The following is a 16844-nucleotide window of genomic DNA, read 5'->3' as shown; positions in this document are numbered from 1 at the left end:
TCTGACCCCAGGGAGGCGGGGGGTCACACTCTTCCCCAGTCATGGGGACACCATGAGAGCCATGGGGCTCTGTCCCCCCCTTGGCCCCACTGCCCAGGCGCTACCAAGTGCACTTACCCGGGAGCTGCTCTGCCTGCCAACAGGGGGGGCTCAGCCCCACTGCACCCCTCAGCCCATGTGGGGCTCTATGGCCTCACCCCAGGCCAAGGGGGCAACCAAGGGGGGGGCCCGCAAAGGGATGCCCGGTGTCACCACCTCATCTTGTGCTTGCACCCTCCCTGCCTTGCTCGGATGCTCCCCCCCAACCATGGCAGCGCTGCACCCCCTCATCCCGGGCACTGCCCCCCACCCCTGGTAAAACCTTACATCAAATGGTGCTAAACCCTGGGCCCCCACCTCCTCACCCCGGGCTGTTCCTTCTTTGCACACGGGGGGGGACTGCGGGGTTGCCCCCAAAGGGACTTTTCATAGTGGCACCCCCTCCCCCCATCCATGCACCCCACAAAGCGACGTCTGGGCCAGGGCCAGGGGGAGCCTGAGCAGCTCTGACCGTGGCCAACACCAATAAATGCTCTGAGAGGAGCCTCTCTGTGCCTGGTTTGGGGGGGGTGCAGGCAGGGCTCCCCCACAGCAGCCCCACATCCCTGGTACGGCCACAGGAGACCCAAGCCCTTTATTAATGGGGGGTGCTGGGAGTATGAAGCCCCCACTTTGAGGGGCTGTGGGGTCAGGGTGGGGTTTGGCACCGTACCCCAGCACTGGGAGGGGGACCAACACCCCCATCCTGGCACCCATGGCTGCCAGGAGGGACCCCCATGTACGAAAGTCACCAAATGCATTCTGGCACCCTAGGAGTAAAATGGGGTGGGGGGGTCCAGAGTCCGACCCCCCCACCTCCAACAGCTCCTGGGGAAAGAACATGGCTGTGGCCTCCTGCCCGCTGCGGGATGTGGTTTAATGCTGGGCTGGGCGCAGTCCCATACCCGTGCCTCAGTCCGTGCCATTGGTGAACTGGCAGAGTTTGTGCTCCAGAGCGGAGATGCGCTTCTCCTGCGCCTGCACCGTCTCCTTCAGCACCCGGATCTCCTCCAGCACCTCGTCCAGGACGGGGCTCTGTGGGAGGACACAAAGGGTCGGTGCTGTGCATACAGAACCCCGCCGTGGCCGTCAGCCCCTGAAGAAGGGGACAGCCCTGTGCCACATCCCCAAGGGCCCTCATGGGACAACATCTCCATAAGTCAATATCCGCCATGGACCAACATCTCCATGCACCGATGTTCCCATGGGCCGATGCCCCCCATGGGCCGGTGTCCCTGTAGGGTGCCACATCCCCTGGGGAGGTGATGGGACACTCACAGAGATGTCGGTAATGGAAGTGGAGCTGCGGCGGGAGCCCGGGGGGGGTTTGGTGTCCAGGATGTTCTTCTTGACCACCTTCAGCTCCCGATTCTTGACGGGGACGTAGCCGTCCCGCAGCGAGATGAGGATGGGCTCCGCGTCCTTCCCTGACAGCCACTCATCCGCCTCCAGGGCCGGCTCAGGGCCCGGCGTGTCGGGGTACAGGTCATCCTGGAAGAGGTCTGACTGTGGGGGCAACATGGGGGCACAGTGAGATGGGGCGCTCAACTCTCCCCCTTGAAACCCCATTGTCCCTAAAACCCCGCTGTCCTCAGGAGGTGCCCGAGGGCTCACCTTGCGTGGCACCGTCATGACGATGGGCTCACACTTGCGCTCGTGCAGCTTGAAGAACCTGAGTGGGGCAGAGGTGGTTGGGGTCTGATGGCCTCTTCCATTGTCGCCCCCCCCCCCCACACCCCTCCAGCCCCAACCTGGCAATTTCACACTTGCTGACATCCAGCCCCCTCTTGGGCATGAAGCCCATGCCACGCTGTGGCTCCTTGCTGCTGTAAGTGTTCAGGTAGTGCACGTAGGGCGCCTCGTCCGTGATCTCAAAGTAGCGGATGCTGCTGTCCCCCTGCCGACACGGGGAGGGCTGTCAGCCCCCTGACCTCTCCCCATGGCAGGGGGATGTAGTAGGGGGGGGGGAACCTGGGGTCACCTTTCCACAGAGGTACACAATGCTGGAGTCGGCGTCGTAGAAGGGCAGTAGGACCCCATTGCTGGTGTCCATCTCCTGCAGTGCGATGGGCTCCTCGAAGTTTTTCTATGGGGATGCAGCTGGGGGTGAGCGCCGGGCCCCCACCTCCGTCAGCCACACCATTCAGCACTGCACACCATAGGGATGGGGACACCCCCAGGACACCCCCCCCCGGCATGCCCACACCCCATTCCTGCTTACCTGCACTGCCCTATGAGTACCCCCACCCACCCACCCCAACCTCACACCCAGGCACTGCACGGCACACGGGCACAGCACACGGGGAAACTCGGCGTCGTATTTTGGGGAAGAATGGATTTGGGTTTGGGAAGCCGAGTTCCCGGGAGCATCACTCCATGCGGCCTCGTTACCGGGTCCCACAGCCCCAGCTCCCGCTGGCTCATCCTGGTAAAGCCCGTGGTAAAGATGTGTCCTTCCCGCGTGAAGATGGCCCGCACGGGCCTCAGCCCCTCGTGGGGAGCGAACCTCTCCTGGGGATGGGGGGCACAGAGTCAGCGCGTGGCGCAGGGATGGGGTGTGAGGGCACGGATCCATCCCTGCTGCAGCTATTGGGTTCCAATGGAGGTGGGTGCAGGAGGGTCCTGGGGGGGGCACGCGGGGTCCTGGGGGGCACGGTGGGTCACGGCGCGGCCCCATACCAGGTCCCAGAGGCCCAGCTGCCGCTCACTCATCTTGCTGAAGCCGGTGGTGAAGATCTTGCCATCGGCCATGAAGATGGCGCGGATGGGCCGGGCGCCGTCGTGCGGTTTGGTTATCTCCTGCGTTGGGCGTTAGCGGGTTAAAGGCAAACACAGAGGGACGGGGTTAGTGGGGTCAGCCGTTAGCAGGGATGGGGGGGGGGGGAGCGAGGGGGGGAGGTGGAGATGGGGACACGCTGGGGACACTCACCGCCACCACCGTCTGCTTGCGTGGGTCGATGACGCGCACCTTCTTGTCCTTGCAGGTGGTGACCAGGAGGCTGCCGTTGCGGTTCCAGCCCACGTTGTAGATGAGGTCGGTGTGCATGTCCTCCAGAGCCAGCAGCATCTCCCCCGTGCCCACGTTCCAGAGGATAACCAGGTTGTCACAGCCTGCAGGGGACACCGGGGCAGTGTCATCCCACTGGTGACCACTATGGGTTCCCGGTGGGGATTTGGGGTGACTGCTGTTGGTCCCTATGGGGATTGAGGTGACCACTGTTGGTCCTCAGCGCGGATTTGGGTGACCACCTTTGGTTCCTGGCAGAACTTGGGGTGATCACCATCGGTTCACGTGGGACTTGGAGTGGGACTACCATTGGTCCCCAGTGGGGATTTGGGGTTTTACCATTGATTCCCACGGGACTTGGGGTGAGCCCCACCTGCGCTCAGCAGCACGTTGCGGGCTGTGGGGTGCCAGCAGATGATGCCCACGCGCTTGGAGTGCCCCTCCAGCGTCACCACCGGCTCCGTGATGCTGCGCACGGGGACGTAGTCTGGGATCTGCCACACCTGGGGGGGGGGGGGAACACGGGGATAATTAACCTCAGAGCTGCTCCAATACAAGTCCTGATGCTGCAGGGAGCACATGGTGCCGGGGGGATGGAGGGGGGTAGGGGGGGCACAGCCCCATTGTGCCGCATGTGGCCCCCCCGGTGCTGAGTCGCAGGGAGGGTATATTTAGCATAAAGTGCTGCATCATGGAGCCGGCGGCCGCCGCCAGCAGCACACACGCATGGCACTGCCTCTAAAAATAGGTCGGTGACACTTTGCAGGCGGCAAAGCAACGGGAAGGGAGGGGGGGGGGGGGCCCTCCATACCCCCCCCACCGCCCGCCCCTCACCATAACGGTGGTGTCCTCGGAGGCGCTGGCGATGACGTTGTCGTTGTGAGGGCACCAGTCGATGTCCAGCACGGGCGCCGTGTGCCCCGTCACCAGCGGGTGGTTCTTGTCCACACGGCCTGTCTGCAGCACGAGGGGGGGGGGGAGGGATGAGCCTGGGACCCCTCCCCTGAGCCACAGCACAGATACAGCACGGAGGGAGCCATGGGGAAACTGAGGCACTGAGCCCCATGGGGATGCAGAGGGCAGCAATATGCCTGGGAATGGGTTGCTGCGTGCCCTATGGTGGTGGTGTGGGACACAAGAGGGGGCCTAGCCCCTGTGTTGGGGTGGGCAGACACACACATACACACACTCAGGGATTTGGGGCTGGGGAGAAAGTGGATGGAGGGTTCCCTATGTCACTGCAGTTGTCCCCAGGATATGTGCCAGTAACTCCCCCAGGGCCCCTGAGCCCCCCACAGGCTGGGGATATGGGGGCAAAGAGATGAAGAGCCGTCATCACATCCCATGCCCAGATCAGAGCCCCTCATCACATCCCACACCCAGTACCACCCATGGGGGACCCGTCCCAACGCCTCCGCTCACCTTGGACAGGGGCAGGACCATGAAGGCCCCCCCGCCACCCGACTCCACAATGATGGCCAGGAATTTGGGGTTGACAGCGCAGAAGGAGCTGTCCCACGTCACCTTGGAGACACGGATGTCCTCATACATCTGGTCGGCCTTCACCGGCTGCCCAAAGACGTGGCGGAACTTGCTCTGACGCACCACACGGCGGCTCATGGCTGGGGGGGCACAGGTCAGGACGTGGAGCCCCCCCAGTGGGGCGCAGGGACCTCAACACCCACAGATCTCGTGCTGCGAGGGATCCCCATCCAGGTTTGGAGGGAGTGTGGGGATGTGGCGATGGCGTGGGATGGGGGCACGGGATGGAACCTGGTGTGGTCCTCGCCCCACAGAGGGAGCTGGGGCAGCTGTGGGTGTTGGGGTGGCTGCTGGGCACCAGCATCCAATGGCACAGTGCTGCCTGTCTGCTTCGTGGCAGGGATGTGGCTGTGCTGTGCACCAGGGCTGTGCCATCCCCTATAGCTGTGCCATGCCCTATGCCTGTGCCACCCCCATGGTTATGTCATGTCCTATGTCCATGCCATCCTCATGGCTGTGCTGTGTCCTGTGGCTATCACCAGAGCTGACCCATACGTAGTGACAGCGGGAAAGCGGGGCTGCAAAAAGCTCTGGGGGGGGGGGATTAGGAGGTGCCGTGCACTGGGTCACAGCTCATCCCCGTGTGTCCCCTCGTGTCCCATCCCAGAGCAGTGATCTGAGGTCTCCCACCTGGGTCACACTTCCCCAGCGCTCGGGGACTCAGAACATCAGAGCTTTGGGCAGCATGGCCACACGGCCCCATGTGCAGAGGGAGTGGAGAGGAGCCTGGAGCTCTGCACAGCACTGGGGGGGTCTAATAGGGGTTGTCCCATACCCCCATCACCCCAGCCCCTGCCAGGCGTGCACTGACCCTCCTGGAGACCCCAGTGTCACTCCCAGTTCTGCAGGTCTGCAGTGCTGTGGGATGGTGACCCTACAACCCCACAGTGCCCTTTGGGGCCAGTCGGCATCACAGCCCAGTGCAGCACAGCGCGGTCCTGCAGGTTTGTGCCCCTTTGGCACTGCCCAGGAGCTGGGGGGTCCCCGAAATGGTGTCACCACCAGGACAAGGCCCTCAGTGCTGGGGGGCTGCGTGGGGATGTCCTGCAGAACCCATCTGGCACAAGGGGAGTGCAGCTGGGAGTGCGGATGTGGACAGGGAAGGGATGAGGGGCTGCCTGGGGAGCGAGGGGCAGCTGGGGGCACAGGACGAGTGGGGTGCAGCGAGGGGCAGGTGCACGGGGTGCAGGTGGAGTGTAGGAGGGTGCATGGAGTGCAGGTGGGGTGCAGGTGGGGTGCAGAGGCTGCAGGACCGGTGCAAGGGGTGCAGGCAGATGGGGTGCAGGGGCTGCAGGCAGCGTGCAGGGGGTGCAGGGGCAGCGGGCGCGGTGCAGGCAGGACAGCCCGCTCCCGGCCGTGCCATTACGTTGCCACAATTGAATCCGCAGCGGCCGCTCGGGAACGACCAGAGGTCACTTTCCATTTATAGCCATCTCCCGGCGGGGCCCGGCGGAACGAGGGGCCGGGGGCCCGGGGCTCGCCGTTCCGCTCCCACCGCCCTTCTCTTGTCCCCTCGCCCCCCGCTCCCCCCACCCCGGTCCCATCACCGACCCCGCTCCCACCTGCGCTCCGCTGCTCCCCCGCTCGGCTCCGCCCGCTCCCGCGTCCCCGGCCCCGCTCCGCCCGGCACGGCACGGCACGGCCCGGCTCGGCTCGGCTCCGCTCGGTCGGGCTGCGCGGGGCGCGCAGTGCCGCAGGGAACAGCTGAGCCCAGCCCGGAGCCGGGCCGGCACGGCCCCCCCGCTGCGGGCACCGGGAGGAGGAGGGGAGGGGGGGCCCGGCCCCGCCTGCCCTTACCGGGCCCTGCCCGCCCCCGGCCGAGCGCTGCCCGCCCCGAACCCACCGGGATGGGGGATACGCGCTACAGGGGGCGGCGGCGGCGCAGCATCCCTATGCCCACCCCCTTCCACCCCCTTTCGCCCGCCCCCACGGGATGTTCGTTGGGATTTAGCCGGGACTGCACCGGCCCAAAGGGGATTAAAGGGATCGTAAGGCTGGGGGGGAGCCGGGGCAGGGGGTTCCTGGAAAGGCAGCAGGCGATGGCCCCTACAAGGGCACCGAGCAGAGCATTGGCTGTGCTGAGCGGGTCAGCAGGGAAAGTGACATCCACCCACCACCCATCCGCCTGGGGGCTGCGGGACAACATCGTCACAGCACCGCACAGCTCTGCCCCGCTGCACATCCCCGTAGGGGAAGGGGACCTCAGGAGCCTTTTTCCGATGGGCACGGGGGCAGCAGGGGAGGCCGGGCACCCCCAGCCCTACTGCAACACCCCCAGTGCTGGGCACGCTCTGGGCACAGTCCCAGAAGGATTTTGGGGCTGGGGTCCTCCACCCTCAGTGCTTCACCTGGGCCGGGGGGGGGGAGGGAGGGGGAACAGCAGCCGGCCGGGTGGGGACACAGAGCCCCCCAGCCTTGAGCAGGAGGCAGCAGGCTGACATCGTCGTCAAAATAAAACTTTTATTCATTCGGTAACAAGAACATTGAATCTGCACATCAGTGCACGAGTTCACATTTAAAAACAGCGGAGCACATCGGTCATAAAGTCTCTTAGAGGAGTATGGGGGGGGGAGGTGGGGGAAAGGGACGATCCCAGGCACCGAGGGACATTGGGGGGGGCACACGTGTGCTCCATCCCCAGCCACAGCTGAGCACACGGACACTGCACATCGGGGCAGGGGTGGAAAGGCACCAGCACAGGTCTTGGTGCTGTGGGAAATGGCCAGGAGCGCAGCCCTATGCCAGTGCTGCGGCCCAATGGTGCCTCGTAGGTTCCCTTTCACCGGGAGTCACCTCCAGGATGGGGCCGAGGGGGGGGTCTGTACATGGGATGACTTTGGGAAGGATGGGACGCACGCACACACACACACACACCACAGAGTGCAACAGAACACAGTGTAAAAACCAGGTGGACGCGGGCGCCATCCGTCTGTGCAAGGCTCACACTTACAGTACGGGCAGAGGTGGGGCGGGGGGGGCAATGGCTGAGATATTGTACAGGAGTCAATGTAAACAACTGAGCGCCCTCTGGGAGGGCTTGGTGAGACCAAAGGAACGGCTGCTTTGTACAAAATGCCCTTCAAACACCGTGTTCCTCCCAAAAGCCCACCGGCAAGGGGAGAGGTGGCAGCACAGAGACAGGGAGCGCAGCCCCAGGGGCAGCTCTGAGCCCGGTGGCTTTGGCTGAGCACCCAGCACTGTGCACCCCTTCTGCCAGTGGGTTCAGAGCCCCTCAGCGCCTTTGTAATGCTGGAAGGGAACAAGGCTGGGCTGGGGACAAGGGGACAGCACGGCTCTGCAGCACTGCTGCTCTGCAGAGAGGAGCGTTGGGAGGAAGCACGTTTCTGCTCTGCAAAAAGGACACCTCTCCTGAGACCAAACTAGGTGGAGAAAGCTGGGGAGGTGAGGGCCGAAGCTGTCCTTCACAGCTGACCCCAGGGCACATGGCCTTTCTGTGCTGCCCACATGGCTCCAAGGCCAGCTGGAGCCACTGGGAGCCACGTGGCCCCGCAGCAAGCCATGGCTCACTGCGATCCGACCCTTGGGCTGCGCTCCAAACTGCGGCCAGCACTGCTAGGGCAGCTTGCAGAGCTACAGCAGGACAGGCACGGGAACCTTGGGCTGCAGCAAGGCAGCAGGAGGAGCCCAGGAGCTGCAGGAGAGGCAAATCCTCCCACATGGTGGCACGAGCTGCCCTGCAGCTGGAGGTGAGCTCAGCACAGCCTGCAGCACCGCTGCTGCTTTCCAGGCACGGCCTGGGCTGCTGCTCCTCCTGCCCTGTGCTCTCTGGGCACTGCACGTTCAGCAGCAGGAGTTGTTCTGCAGCTCCTGGCAGGGCCAGGCACCAGGCAGTGCAGAGCAGGCTGAAACTGGGAGTAACCGTGTGGGTCTGGGAGAGGCCAGGAGCTGCAGAAGAGAACACAGGGCTGGAGGAGACATTTGGCCAAAGCCACTGCGTTTGGGTGCAGAGATGCCATGGACAGCACTGAGGGTGAGGAAAGTGGTGTTGTTTTCCAGTTTACAGAATGCAGTCTTGCCCTTAAAAAAAAAAAAAACAACAAAATAATAACCAACATAGAAACAAAAAAAAAAAATCTATATAAATATCATATATACAATTTAGCAAAAAACAGAAACTTCCAGGAAAGATCCTCCCTCCAGGCTGAATACAACAGGAGTGGCAGCAGAGGACAAAGCTTTTGCATTCAGTGTGAGAACAAAACGTGTAACAACTACAGCGGCCTCTGGGATGCAGAGGGGATGTGGGGCAGCTCTGGGGTGCAGGGAGGCAGCAGAGGGCAGAGGACACGATATGGCCATGAACGTGGAAGGCCCACAGCAGAATTCAAGTAACGGGAGGGCTCATGCCCTGCTGAGGTGTTTGTTTTAGAAGAACACTCCAGGTTGTGGGCCCTCAGTTAGGGGAGGAGGTGGGGGCAGAGCTGAGGGTCCCCGAGCCCAGCCCTGTGCTCCTGTTGGGGCACACAGGCAGAACGGAGCTCTGTAAAGGACCTGCCAGCACCACCCAGCTCCAGCCTGCAGCACAAAGTGAACAAAGGGGACTTGGCACAGCCTTCACAGTTGCATGGGCTCTCGCCCCAATGCCCAGCACCATTTTGAGGCACGGGGCTGATTCAAGTGAGGATCTAGGAGCTGGTTTCGAGCAAACCTCTGCCCCGCTGCAGTGAGCCAGCATCCGTTTCCAACAGGGAGAGGTGTTCTTTTAAAACAAACCAACAACAAAAAGAACATCTGAGGTTATCCGAGTTCATTAAAAAAAAAAAACAAAACACAACCCATAAAAAACAAAAACCAACCAACAGTCCTGCAGAGTCACACACAGAAGAACCAACCCACACCTACATGCGCCAGGAACGGTAAGATGACAATATATATATATATAAAATTAACCAATAAAGTGCATGTTCCTTATATTACACCTGCCCCTTGTGTGAGCACGGCGCTCACCATCACATGGTGTTATAGAGGGGATTGGTTGTCCGCTTTCTGTCATTGCTCTTTTTGAGTCTCCTCAACGGGTGAGTTCTACCGTGCTGCTGTCGGGGTGCTGCCAACACAGAGGCTCCCTCCTGGGGGGCAGTCCATGTGGGAGCGGAGCTGGGAGCCGAGCCGTGCTGGTTGGAGCCGCACTCTTTGGCGTACTGAGCCAGCGGGCGTTCCACCGGCCTGCTCTGCGCAATGCACTCGGCTGTTCTGAGCTGCTCTACAAAATGCTGAGCGGGTTGGGGATCCTGGAGGGCGGGTGAGGAGAACGGGTGGCATTTCGCACACGGGCTCTCCAAGCTCTGCTCCGACCTGGCCCCGTGAAAGCCTGCACCCAGGGCCATGCAGGTGAGGAGGACGGGGCTGACACAGCGGGAGGCCGCCTCCCTCTCAGACAAGTCGTCCTTGGAGAGCTCCAGGCAGTCCAGTTTGGCCAAGGATGCCGAGCGCTTCATCTGGGAGGGGGTGGTGAGCCCTGCGTGCCGGATGCGTGCCTCTATTTCCTTCGCTCGCTGTTTGACCAGCCCTGGGCTGCTGCTGCGCTCCCCCACGCTGTGACTGCTGGAGCTGTGGGGCAGGCTGCAGCACAGGAAGGAGATGTCCAAAAGGTCCACGTTTGCGGCGTGCAGGCTGGTTGAGGAGCCAGCACCACCCTGGCATGGAGCCTGGCTGCTGTCCCTGAACGGGAGACTCACGGCTCCCGCAGCGCCGCACAGCGTGGTCGGCTCATGGTCCGTGCTCGTGCTCTGCTCGGTGACACCTTCCAGGTGCATCACACAGGGCAACACAGAGCGGTCGGGGCTGGCTGAGGGCGTGCAGGAGGGCTGGGCAGAGGGGGAAGCAGCACCGAGGGGAAAGGACAAGGCAGTGCCTTCCTCGCTGGGGCTGAGCAGGGTGCAAGTAGCCTGCTGCTGCTGCACCAAGTGCTCTGGCAGTGGCGGGTGTACCAGAGCTCTGAGAGAGGCCGCTGCCTTCTCGGAGCACAGGGAAGGGTTCAAGTTTTCATCCAGCAGAGGGAGAGCTGCGGGCTGCTCATTGCCTGCAGCGGGGCTCTCGGCAGCCCTGACCATAGGAGTGAACTCGATGATTTCGATTCTTTTGGGAAGGAGAGAAGGCAGGGCCGGCTCCTCTGTGCCATCAAACGAGACCACCACCCTGTGCTCCTCCTGCCCTGGGCTGGGCTCTGTGGGGTGTGCAAGGAGTGTGGGCAGCTGCCTGCCTGCAGGCTGCTCTGCACCCAGTGACAGCAGCTCCTCGGAGCCCTGCACCGCACCACCCTCCGGAGCCAACTCCAGGGGCAGCTCCTCTGTCCTCCCCTGCGGCAGCAGCTCAGCAGCAGGAGAGTCGTTCCTGGAGTTCTTGCGGGTCAGCAGGACGCAGACTGGGGACACGTGCTGGTGCTCTTGCTCCTGCCTCAAGCGCTCCTCAAACTCCAACGTGGCTCTGCGGACGGAGCCGGGGCACCACTTGGGCTCAGGGAGGACGCTGAGCTGCTCGCCCTCCTCCAGCTCTGACTTACAGGAGGAGAGCTGTGGTGAGGGAGCAGTTTCTTGCTTAGCTTGCAGAGGGTCTTTCTCCTTTTCCTGGTGTCCTTCGCTCTGATCCACCCTTTCCGATGCCCAAATCGCCTCCACAGGCAGGTCGTGCACAGTGTTCCTCTTTGGTGTCAGGGTGAGGTTGGCTGAGCCCTCCTTCTGCTGAGCAGGCCCCGCTCCCTGCTTGATGGACTCGATCTCTGTGATGATTTCCTTCACTGAAATGGCATTTTCTGAGTGGGACCGTGTGAGATGGCCGGTGCCAGGCAGCTCAGGGACCTCCTGCAAGGCAGAAACAGGAATTACAAACAGCACAAAGCAGCAGCTTAATGGCAATGAGGGGGCACTCCTCCAAAGGAGCAGAAAGCATGCGTGCTGATGTGCAGGGATGGACTGCAAGCACAGAACGATCGCTAGCATAGAAACGATCTCTGGGCCTGCACTCTACATTTTCCAGGCTGGATTTCCACTCAGACTGAGATTTAAGAACTGTTATTTCCTATTTGCCACGAGTTCTGAGGGAAAAATAGTTAACCAAAAACCCCAAGTTTTGAACTAAAAATGTTCAAAGAGAGACTGTTCAGGTAGGGGAGTGAACAGAAAGGGCAGCACGAAGAAGGGCTGTGTGCCGAACCATCCTGGTTTCCTGGAGCAGAACGGGCAGCAACGCTCCCCCCAGCAGCACAGAAACTCTTCCTGCCAAATTGCTGGAGAGAGTCGGCCTCTTCTATTTGGATGAGCCTTAGTGCCTCACATGGAGATGGAAACGATTCAAGCAATGCAGGCTGGAATTTAAATAAGAGAGGCTCCTAAAAAAATGATGGCCCTGGACACCATCAAACCCTGTGAGACTGCTGCAGGGTAGGAAGCAACAGTAGGAGAAAGGTGCCTAAATTCAGAGGTTACTGAGTTCTGCTCCAGGAGAGGTCAGCCACGACGTACCCGAGACCATCCCCCTGGGCCTGGCCAGGCTCATTCTCTTTTTCAATCAGCAGCAGCTCTACATCTGCCTCAATTTACTGTCTCAGTGCTGGTGTTTTCCAAGCAGGGAGTTGTGCCAGCTCTGTCCCGTTATTCGGTGCATTCCTCGAGGCAGACAAATTACCCATGCAGGTTCAGGATGCTGGCTGGCCTCAGCTGCCCTAATGGCTCACGTCCCACCTATCTGCTCTCCCTGATGTGAAACTCAAAAATAAGTTTCGCATGAGAACAACAGAGCAGGTCAGGTCAAGGTTGACTCAGCCCTGCACTGCCAGTAAACAGGTGTTTGAGCAAAGAGCACAGAAAGTAGCAAGCTTCTAAAGGCACAGAGAAGGACAAGCATCTAGCAATCTCTCCCCTAAAGGCTGGAACTGGCAAGACCCCTGTCCACAGCAACCCCACAGCAAGCAGCTACCCACAGGCAGGTTGGAACAGCAGTTCCTAAAGCCCCCAGCAAGTCATTTTAACCTTTTGTTGCTCTTCATCTGTGGAAGAGTCATCTGATGCCTGAGGGGAGTTTCCAGAGCTGTTCCTTTGGGCGTCTGCACCCACGTCTGCAGCAGGCAGCACCTCCAGCACAGGCAGCCTGGCCGCCCCATTCCTCCCAGCACCTTGCTCCTCCGGCCTGGAGTGGGAGCAGCTGCGTGACCTGCTCTCCTGAGAGAGCTCCACAAATTTCTCCAAAGCACTGAAGAAGTCAATCCTGTCTGCACTGAGGTCTGCCCCTTCAGGCTGGGCGTTCTGCTGAGGGCTCGGCGCGTTTTGGTTTGGGGACTGGAAAGAGTCTTTTAAGCACAAAGTGAATTCCTCCATGGGAACCAAGTGCACGTTCATATCAGGCTTAAGGGCATCTTTTTCCAGATCGTCTACAGTCAAATCAGGAAATTCTGTTATTTCCAAGGGGTGCTGGAGTTGCATTAAGGCCTCAGAAGCATGGCAGTTATCAGGGGGGACAGAATCCACGCAGCACCCTGCCGTACAGCCATTGATGTTGTTCAGGTTCAGCTTGTCCTCCACCTGCTCCACATGGAAATCTCTACACGTGAACTCCAGGTGAATCCTCCTCTCTTTCACACAGCTCTCCTCAATTACATTTGCATCCTCTGCGAGCTGCTCCCGGTCCAGCTCAGCAGGGTAGATGGGAGACATGGGCTGCTGGTTGTCGTTGCTCTTGGCCTCGGAGATCTGGTCGGCAGAGGTAGTGATCTCCTTCTTGTTCAGTTCCAGCCCTGATTTGCAGATGGGCTCATGGTGGTCAGAGAGGTCGCTGTCAGAGTGTGAACGCCACAGCTTGTTGTGCCGCTGCTTGCTGTGGGGAGGAAGAGCAGAGGAAACACTGAGTGGAGCTTTCACATACCAGAGCCACCTCACTGTAAGAGGATGCAGCCTACACGAAAAACTGCAAATACTGGAGACAGTGAGCACAGCTGCAGCTTAACCTCAGTGTTTCAGGGTCAAACCTGCTGGAAGAGCTGTCCCAATAACAAGCTGCTTTTCATTAACTACATCCCACTGCAGTCTCCCACTCCACACACACACACACACACACACACACACACACACACACACACACACACACACTCCCCAGTGGTATTTTATCAGTCTACTCATCAAATACAAAATTTGATTGGCTATAGACTGGTTATTCCTCAGCCAGAGGGCGTCTTCCCACATGCCTGCAGGTGAGAAGGGACCAGAAGGGACAGGGTCCCCAATCCTGGTTGGTGGACAAGGAATGAAGACTCATTTCTCTCATGGCTTCCTCTGAGCAACTTCAGTGGTCAGTACTGGGGCTCTGGTAACCAGAAGTGTGCTGGTACATGTATGAGCGTGATGGGAAAACACAGAAGACATTCTCTGCAGCCAGCAATTAGCCCCAGGCACCACCTGCCTTCCCACAGGAAGGAAGGTCAGGAGTTCTGCAGCTCTTGGAAAGCCCCTTTAGAAAGGTCCAAGCATTGCACCACCATAACTTCCACCTGCCAAAAAACCAGCCCATGTTCTGGGCTTATAAAGAGCCAAGGAGGCAACCTGTCACAACCAAACCACATCAAAACCTGGCCAGGGCTCTGCTGAGTGACCGTGGCCACAGGGCTGTGCTTCCACCACTTGCCCCTAGGAGGAGAGCACATACCACAGAAAGGCCCTGGAATCCACAGGAGACACAGCCAAACCTCTCCAGTCCCCTGCCAGCGTGAGCATCGCTCCCAGACACGTCCGCTGGTTGCAGTTAAGTTAATTAACAGCCGCTACTGAACTAATTAGAACGCAGCAATTTTAGTTGTGGGTGCCTGACAGCTAAGGAAAATAATCCATCATGGATTTAGCTTCTTAACCCCATCTCAGTGACAGCCTCCATGCGTGGCATGGGCCACAACAGGGTGCTCCTAGAGGAAGGTCAGGACGAGATGGCACCAGGCACTGCCACGGGGTGCAGCTCCATCCCTGGGGGTCCTGGAGCACAGCTGGGTGCCAGCAATAGATCTGGGCCTGTCTGCAAGGGATGCCAAGGATTGCCCATGTCTCTGCTTGCATACCCTGCGGAGCAGATGCTGATGTTTTCTGAACCTTAGCGGTGCTCACTGCCTCTCCTCACATCCAGAGCCCAGCTGGTGGCTGTGTCTCATGGCCATGCTGCAGCCTCCTCCAGGCTCCTGGGAAGACCACTGCTGCTGGCTCACAAGTTGCACGAGGTGATGCCAAATGGTGTTTTGCTGCAACTTATCCATAACTAATAAAAGAAACGGGGTTTTAGCTCGGCCTCTCTGTGCTCACACCAGAGGGAGGGGACAGCTTAACTAATCCCAGGAAGTACGACAGCTCCAAAGCAAAACACGCCTGCTGTTGTGACTAAAAGCAGGCAGGGGGTTTTCATTTTACAGCTGGAAAACACGTCCCAGTTGCTATAGGCTCAACACAAAACCGTAACTAGATAGTGCGAGCACATGGCTGCCCTCACAGACCTTCCCTCTGAAATCCGAGCAGTCACATGAGCATGAATCTGTTGGGGGTTTTTTCGTTGTTGTTTTTGTTTTTTACCTGGCCTGGAATACCACAGCAATAAACAAGGCAGCTGGAAGCCAGAGGGGAATGCTAAATAATGGAGAAGGGGAGAAAAAGCAGCTTAGAGATGAGAAAAGAAGCACATAAAGAAGGCTCATTCCAGCAGCACAGAGAGGCTGTTCCTTGCTTCAGTGAAGCTTCACTTACTGCAGGCTTTTTAGTCCTACGTGCACAGATGTAATGCACTGCTCTTGCATTTTTTAAAGCCTCACGAGTAATCCTGTTTGTGCCATTGTACAGGGACTTGCAGAGTAGGTCAGGAGCTGTGGTGTGCTCAAGTGGGGGGGGCAGCTGCACCACATGCTGGCAGCAAGAAAGACTTCCCTCTTGAGAAAATACTGAAACAGCCAGGAAAGAAAACCAAACACTCTTAACCAAATCATTTGTACAGGGTGGCTTCGTAGGTGTGCCACCAACTACCAGCCAAAGCAGGGCTGAGGGCTTGAAGATGTGATGCAGCAGCTGCTAGCAAACCTGGGCTCTTCTCAGGTGTTTACAAACCTGTGAAGGCTGTACAGGATGTTGGTGCTTTTCTCATCTTGTAAGTTTGTTGTTTTGTATTGTTTTTTTCCTCCACCCAAAGACTGAATTTCGCAGCCTGGCCATGCTATGTGGTCAGGTCACCTCTAGATCAGAGTTTGAGGTTTGGTGTAAAAATCAGGAACCCAGACTTGGCCCAAAAGAGACACCAGAGTGCTGGAAGCAAGTGGAGAGGGAAATCGTGAGCACAGAGAGGGAAGGGAGATCTCTGCAAGTGAGTGGGAAAGGCCAAAGGACAAAAACAAGACGGGAAGGAAGTGAAAGGCAGAGCCCTGGGTGCCTTGGAGAGAGCACAGGAGTACCCAAGCTGCTGTGAAGAACAGCACAGGACAGGCACCTTTCAACTGCAATAAGCAGCCATGAAATTGCTACTTTAACCAAAAGATGTTAACAGCCACCTCCTGCAGCAGGAGAGTCAGCTTGGGCAGCTCTGCTGAAATTTGCTGCCCTGCAAGGCACACCAGGGTCCTACGTAAATCACCTGGCAAAACACAGAACTATCACTACCTCCTTCCAGCTGATCACGTGGAGACATTGCTTAACACAGCTTACAGGCAGATTTCTTGCAATATTTATGTCTTTTTGCTAATAGCTGATAGGTTTGGGATTACAAGACACTTGCCCATACCCCATCCCAGCCCTAGGACTCCACACAGGAACAAACAAACACCACTGTTGCAATGCACAGAACATCCTGTCTCCTCCCTTAACAGCAACACCTACCAAAGCGATCTAAATAAAACCACACCAGCTGCTGAGGAGGGGCACGTTCAACAGAGAGCTGGAAGGGGATGGAGACAAAGCCAGCTCCCTGCCAAGAAAGAGGGACATCATTTATCTCTGCTGGACCCTGCACAGCTCTGAATGCTGCGTTTCGATTGTAGCAGGAATCCCCTAAAGAAAACCACAGCCAACTTAGAAGCTGAACAGGCTCCTAAAAGCTCTTTGTTACACCCATTTTCATAGGGCCAGGGTATATAGGCACAGAATGGCCTGGTTTGAAAAGGACCACAGTGATCATCTGGTTCCAACCCCCTGCTATGTGCAGGGCCACCAACCAGCAGCCCAGGCTGCCCACAGCCACATCCAGCCTG

At 59.0% G+C, this 16844-nt stretch overlaps 2 protein-coding genes across 5 annotated transcripts in view; both read right to left on the bottom strand.

Moving 5' to 3' along the window:
* Positions 1-891: 891 nt before the first annotated feature.
* CORO6 (coronin 6) lies at positions 892-6391 on the bottom strand. 4 transcript variants are annotated; one of them, XM_048966948.1, is made up of 12 exons: positions 6190-6391; positions 4508-4707; positions 3920-4042; positions 3459-3588; positions 3008-3189; positions 2758-2877; positions 2470-2589; positions 2060-2164; positions 1830-1975; positions 1693-1750; positions 1357-1584; positions 892-1113 (listed from the first exon to the last, which is right to left on the bottom strand). In XM_048966948.1, the coding sequence occupies exons 2-12, from the start codon at positions 4703-4705 to the stop codon at positions 991-993; spliced, it is 1533 nt and encodes a 510-aa protein (XP_048822905.1). In that variant the 5' UTR covers positions 4706-4707; positions 6190-6391; the 3' UTR covers positions 892-990. The 4 variants fall into 4 exon arrangements, with proteins under 4 accessions (XP_048822905.1, XP_048822903.1, XP_048822902.1 ...); XM_048966946.1 differs by lacking the exon at positions 2470-2589; XM_048966945.1 differs by lacking the exon at positions 2758-2877 and having other exon boundaries at positions 6190-6387.
* Positions 6392-8705: 2314 nt separating this feature from the next.
* Positions 8706-16844, bottom strand: part of SSH2 (slingshot protein phosphatase 2) — a 70378-nt gene continuing 62239 nt past the window's right edge. The window contains 2 exon segments of the mRNA XM_048967273.1: positions 8706-11448; positions 12616-13456. Coding sequence (XP_048823230.1) covers positions 9598-11448; positions 12616-13456 — 2692 coding nt within the window. The 3' untranslated portion in view covers positions 8706-9597.

This window comes from Lagopus muta, chromosome 20 (assembly GCF_023343835.1).
Source record: "Lagopus muta isolate bLagMut1 chromosome 20, bLagMut1 primary, whole genome shotgun sequence".
Lineage (NCBI taxonomy): Eukaryota > Metazoa > Chordata > Aves > Galliformes > Phasianidae > Lagopus > Lagopus muta.
This window is presented reverse-complemented; position numbering and strand designations above follow the sequence as displayed.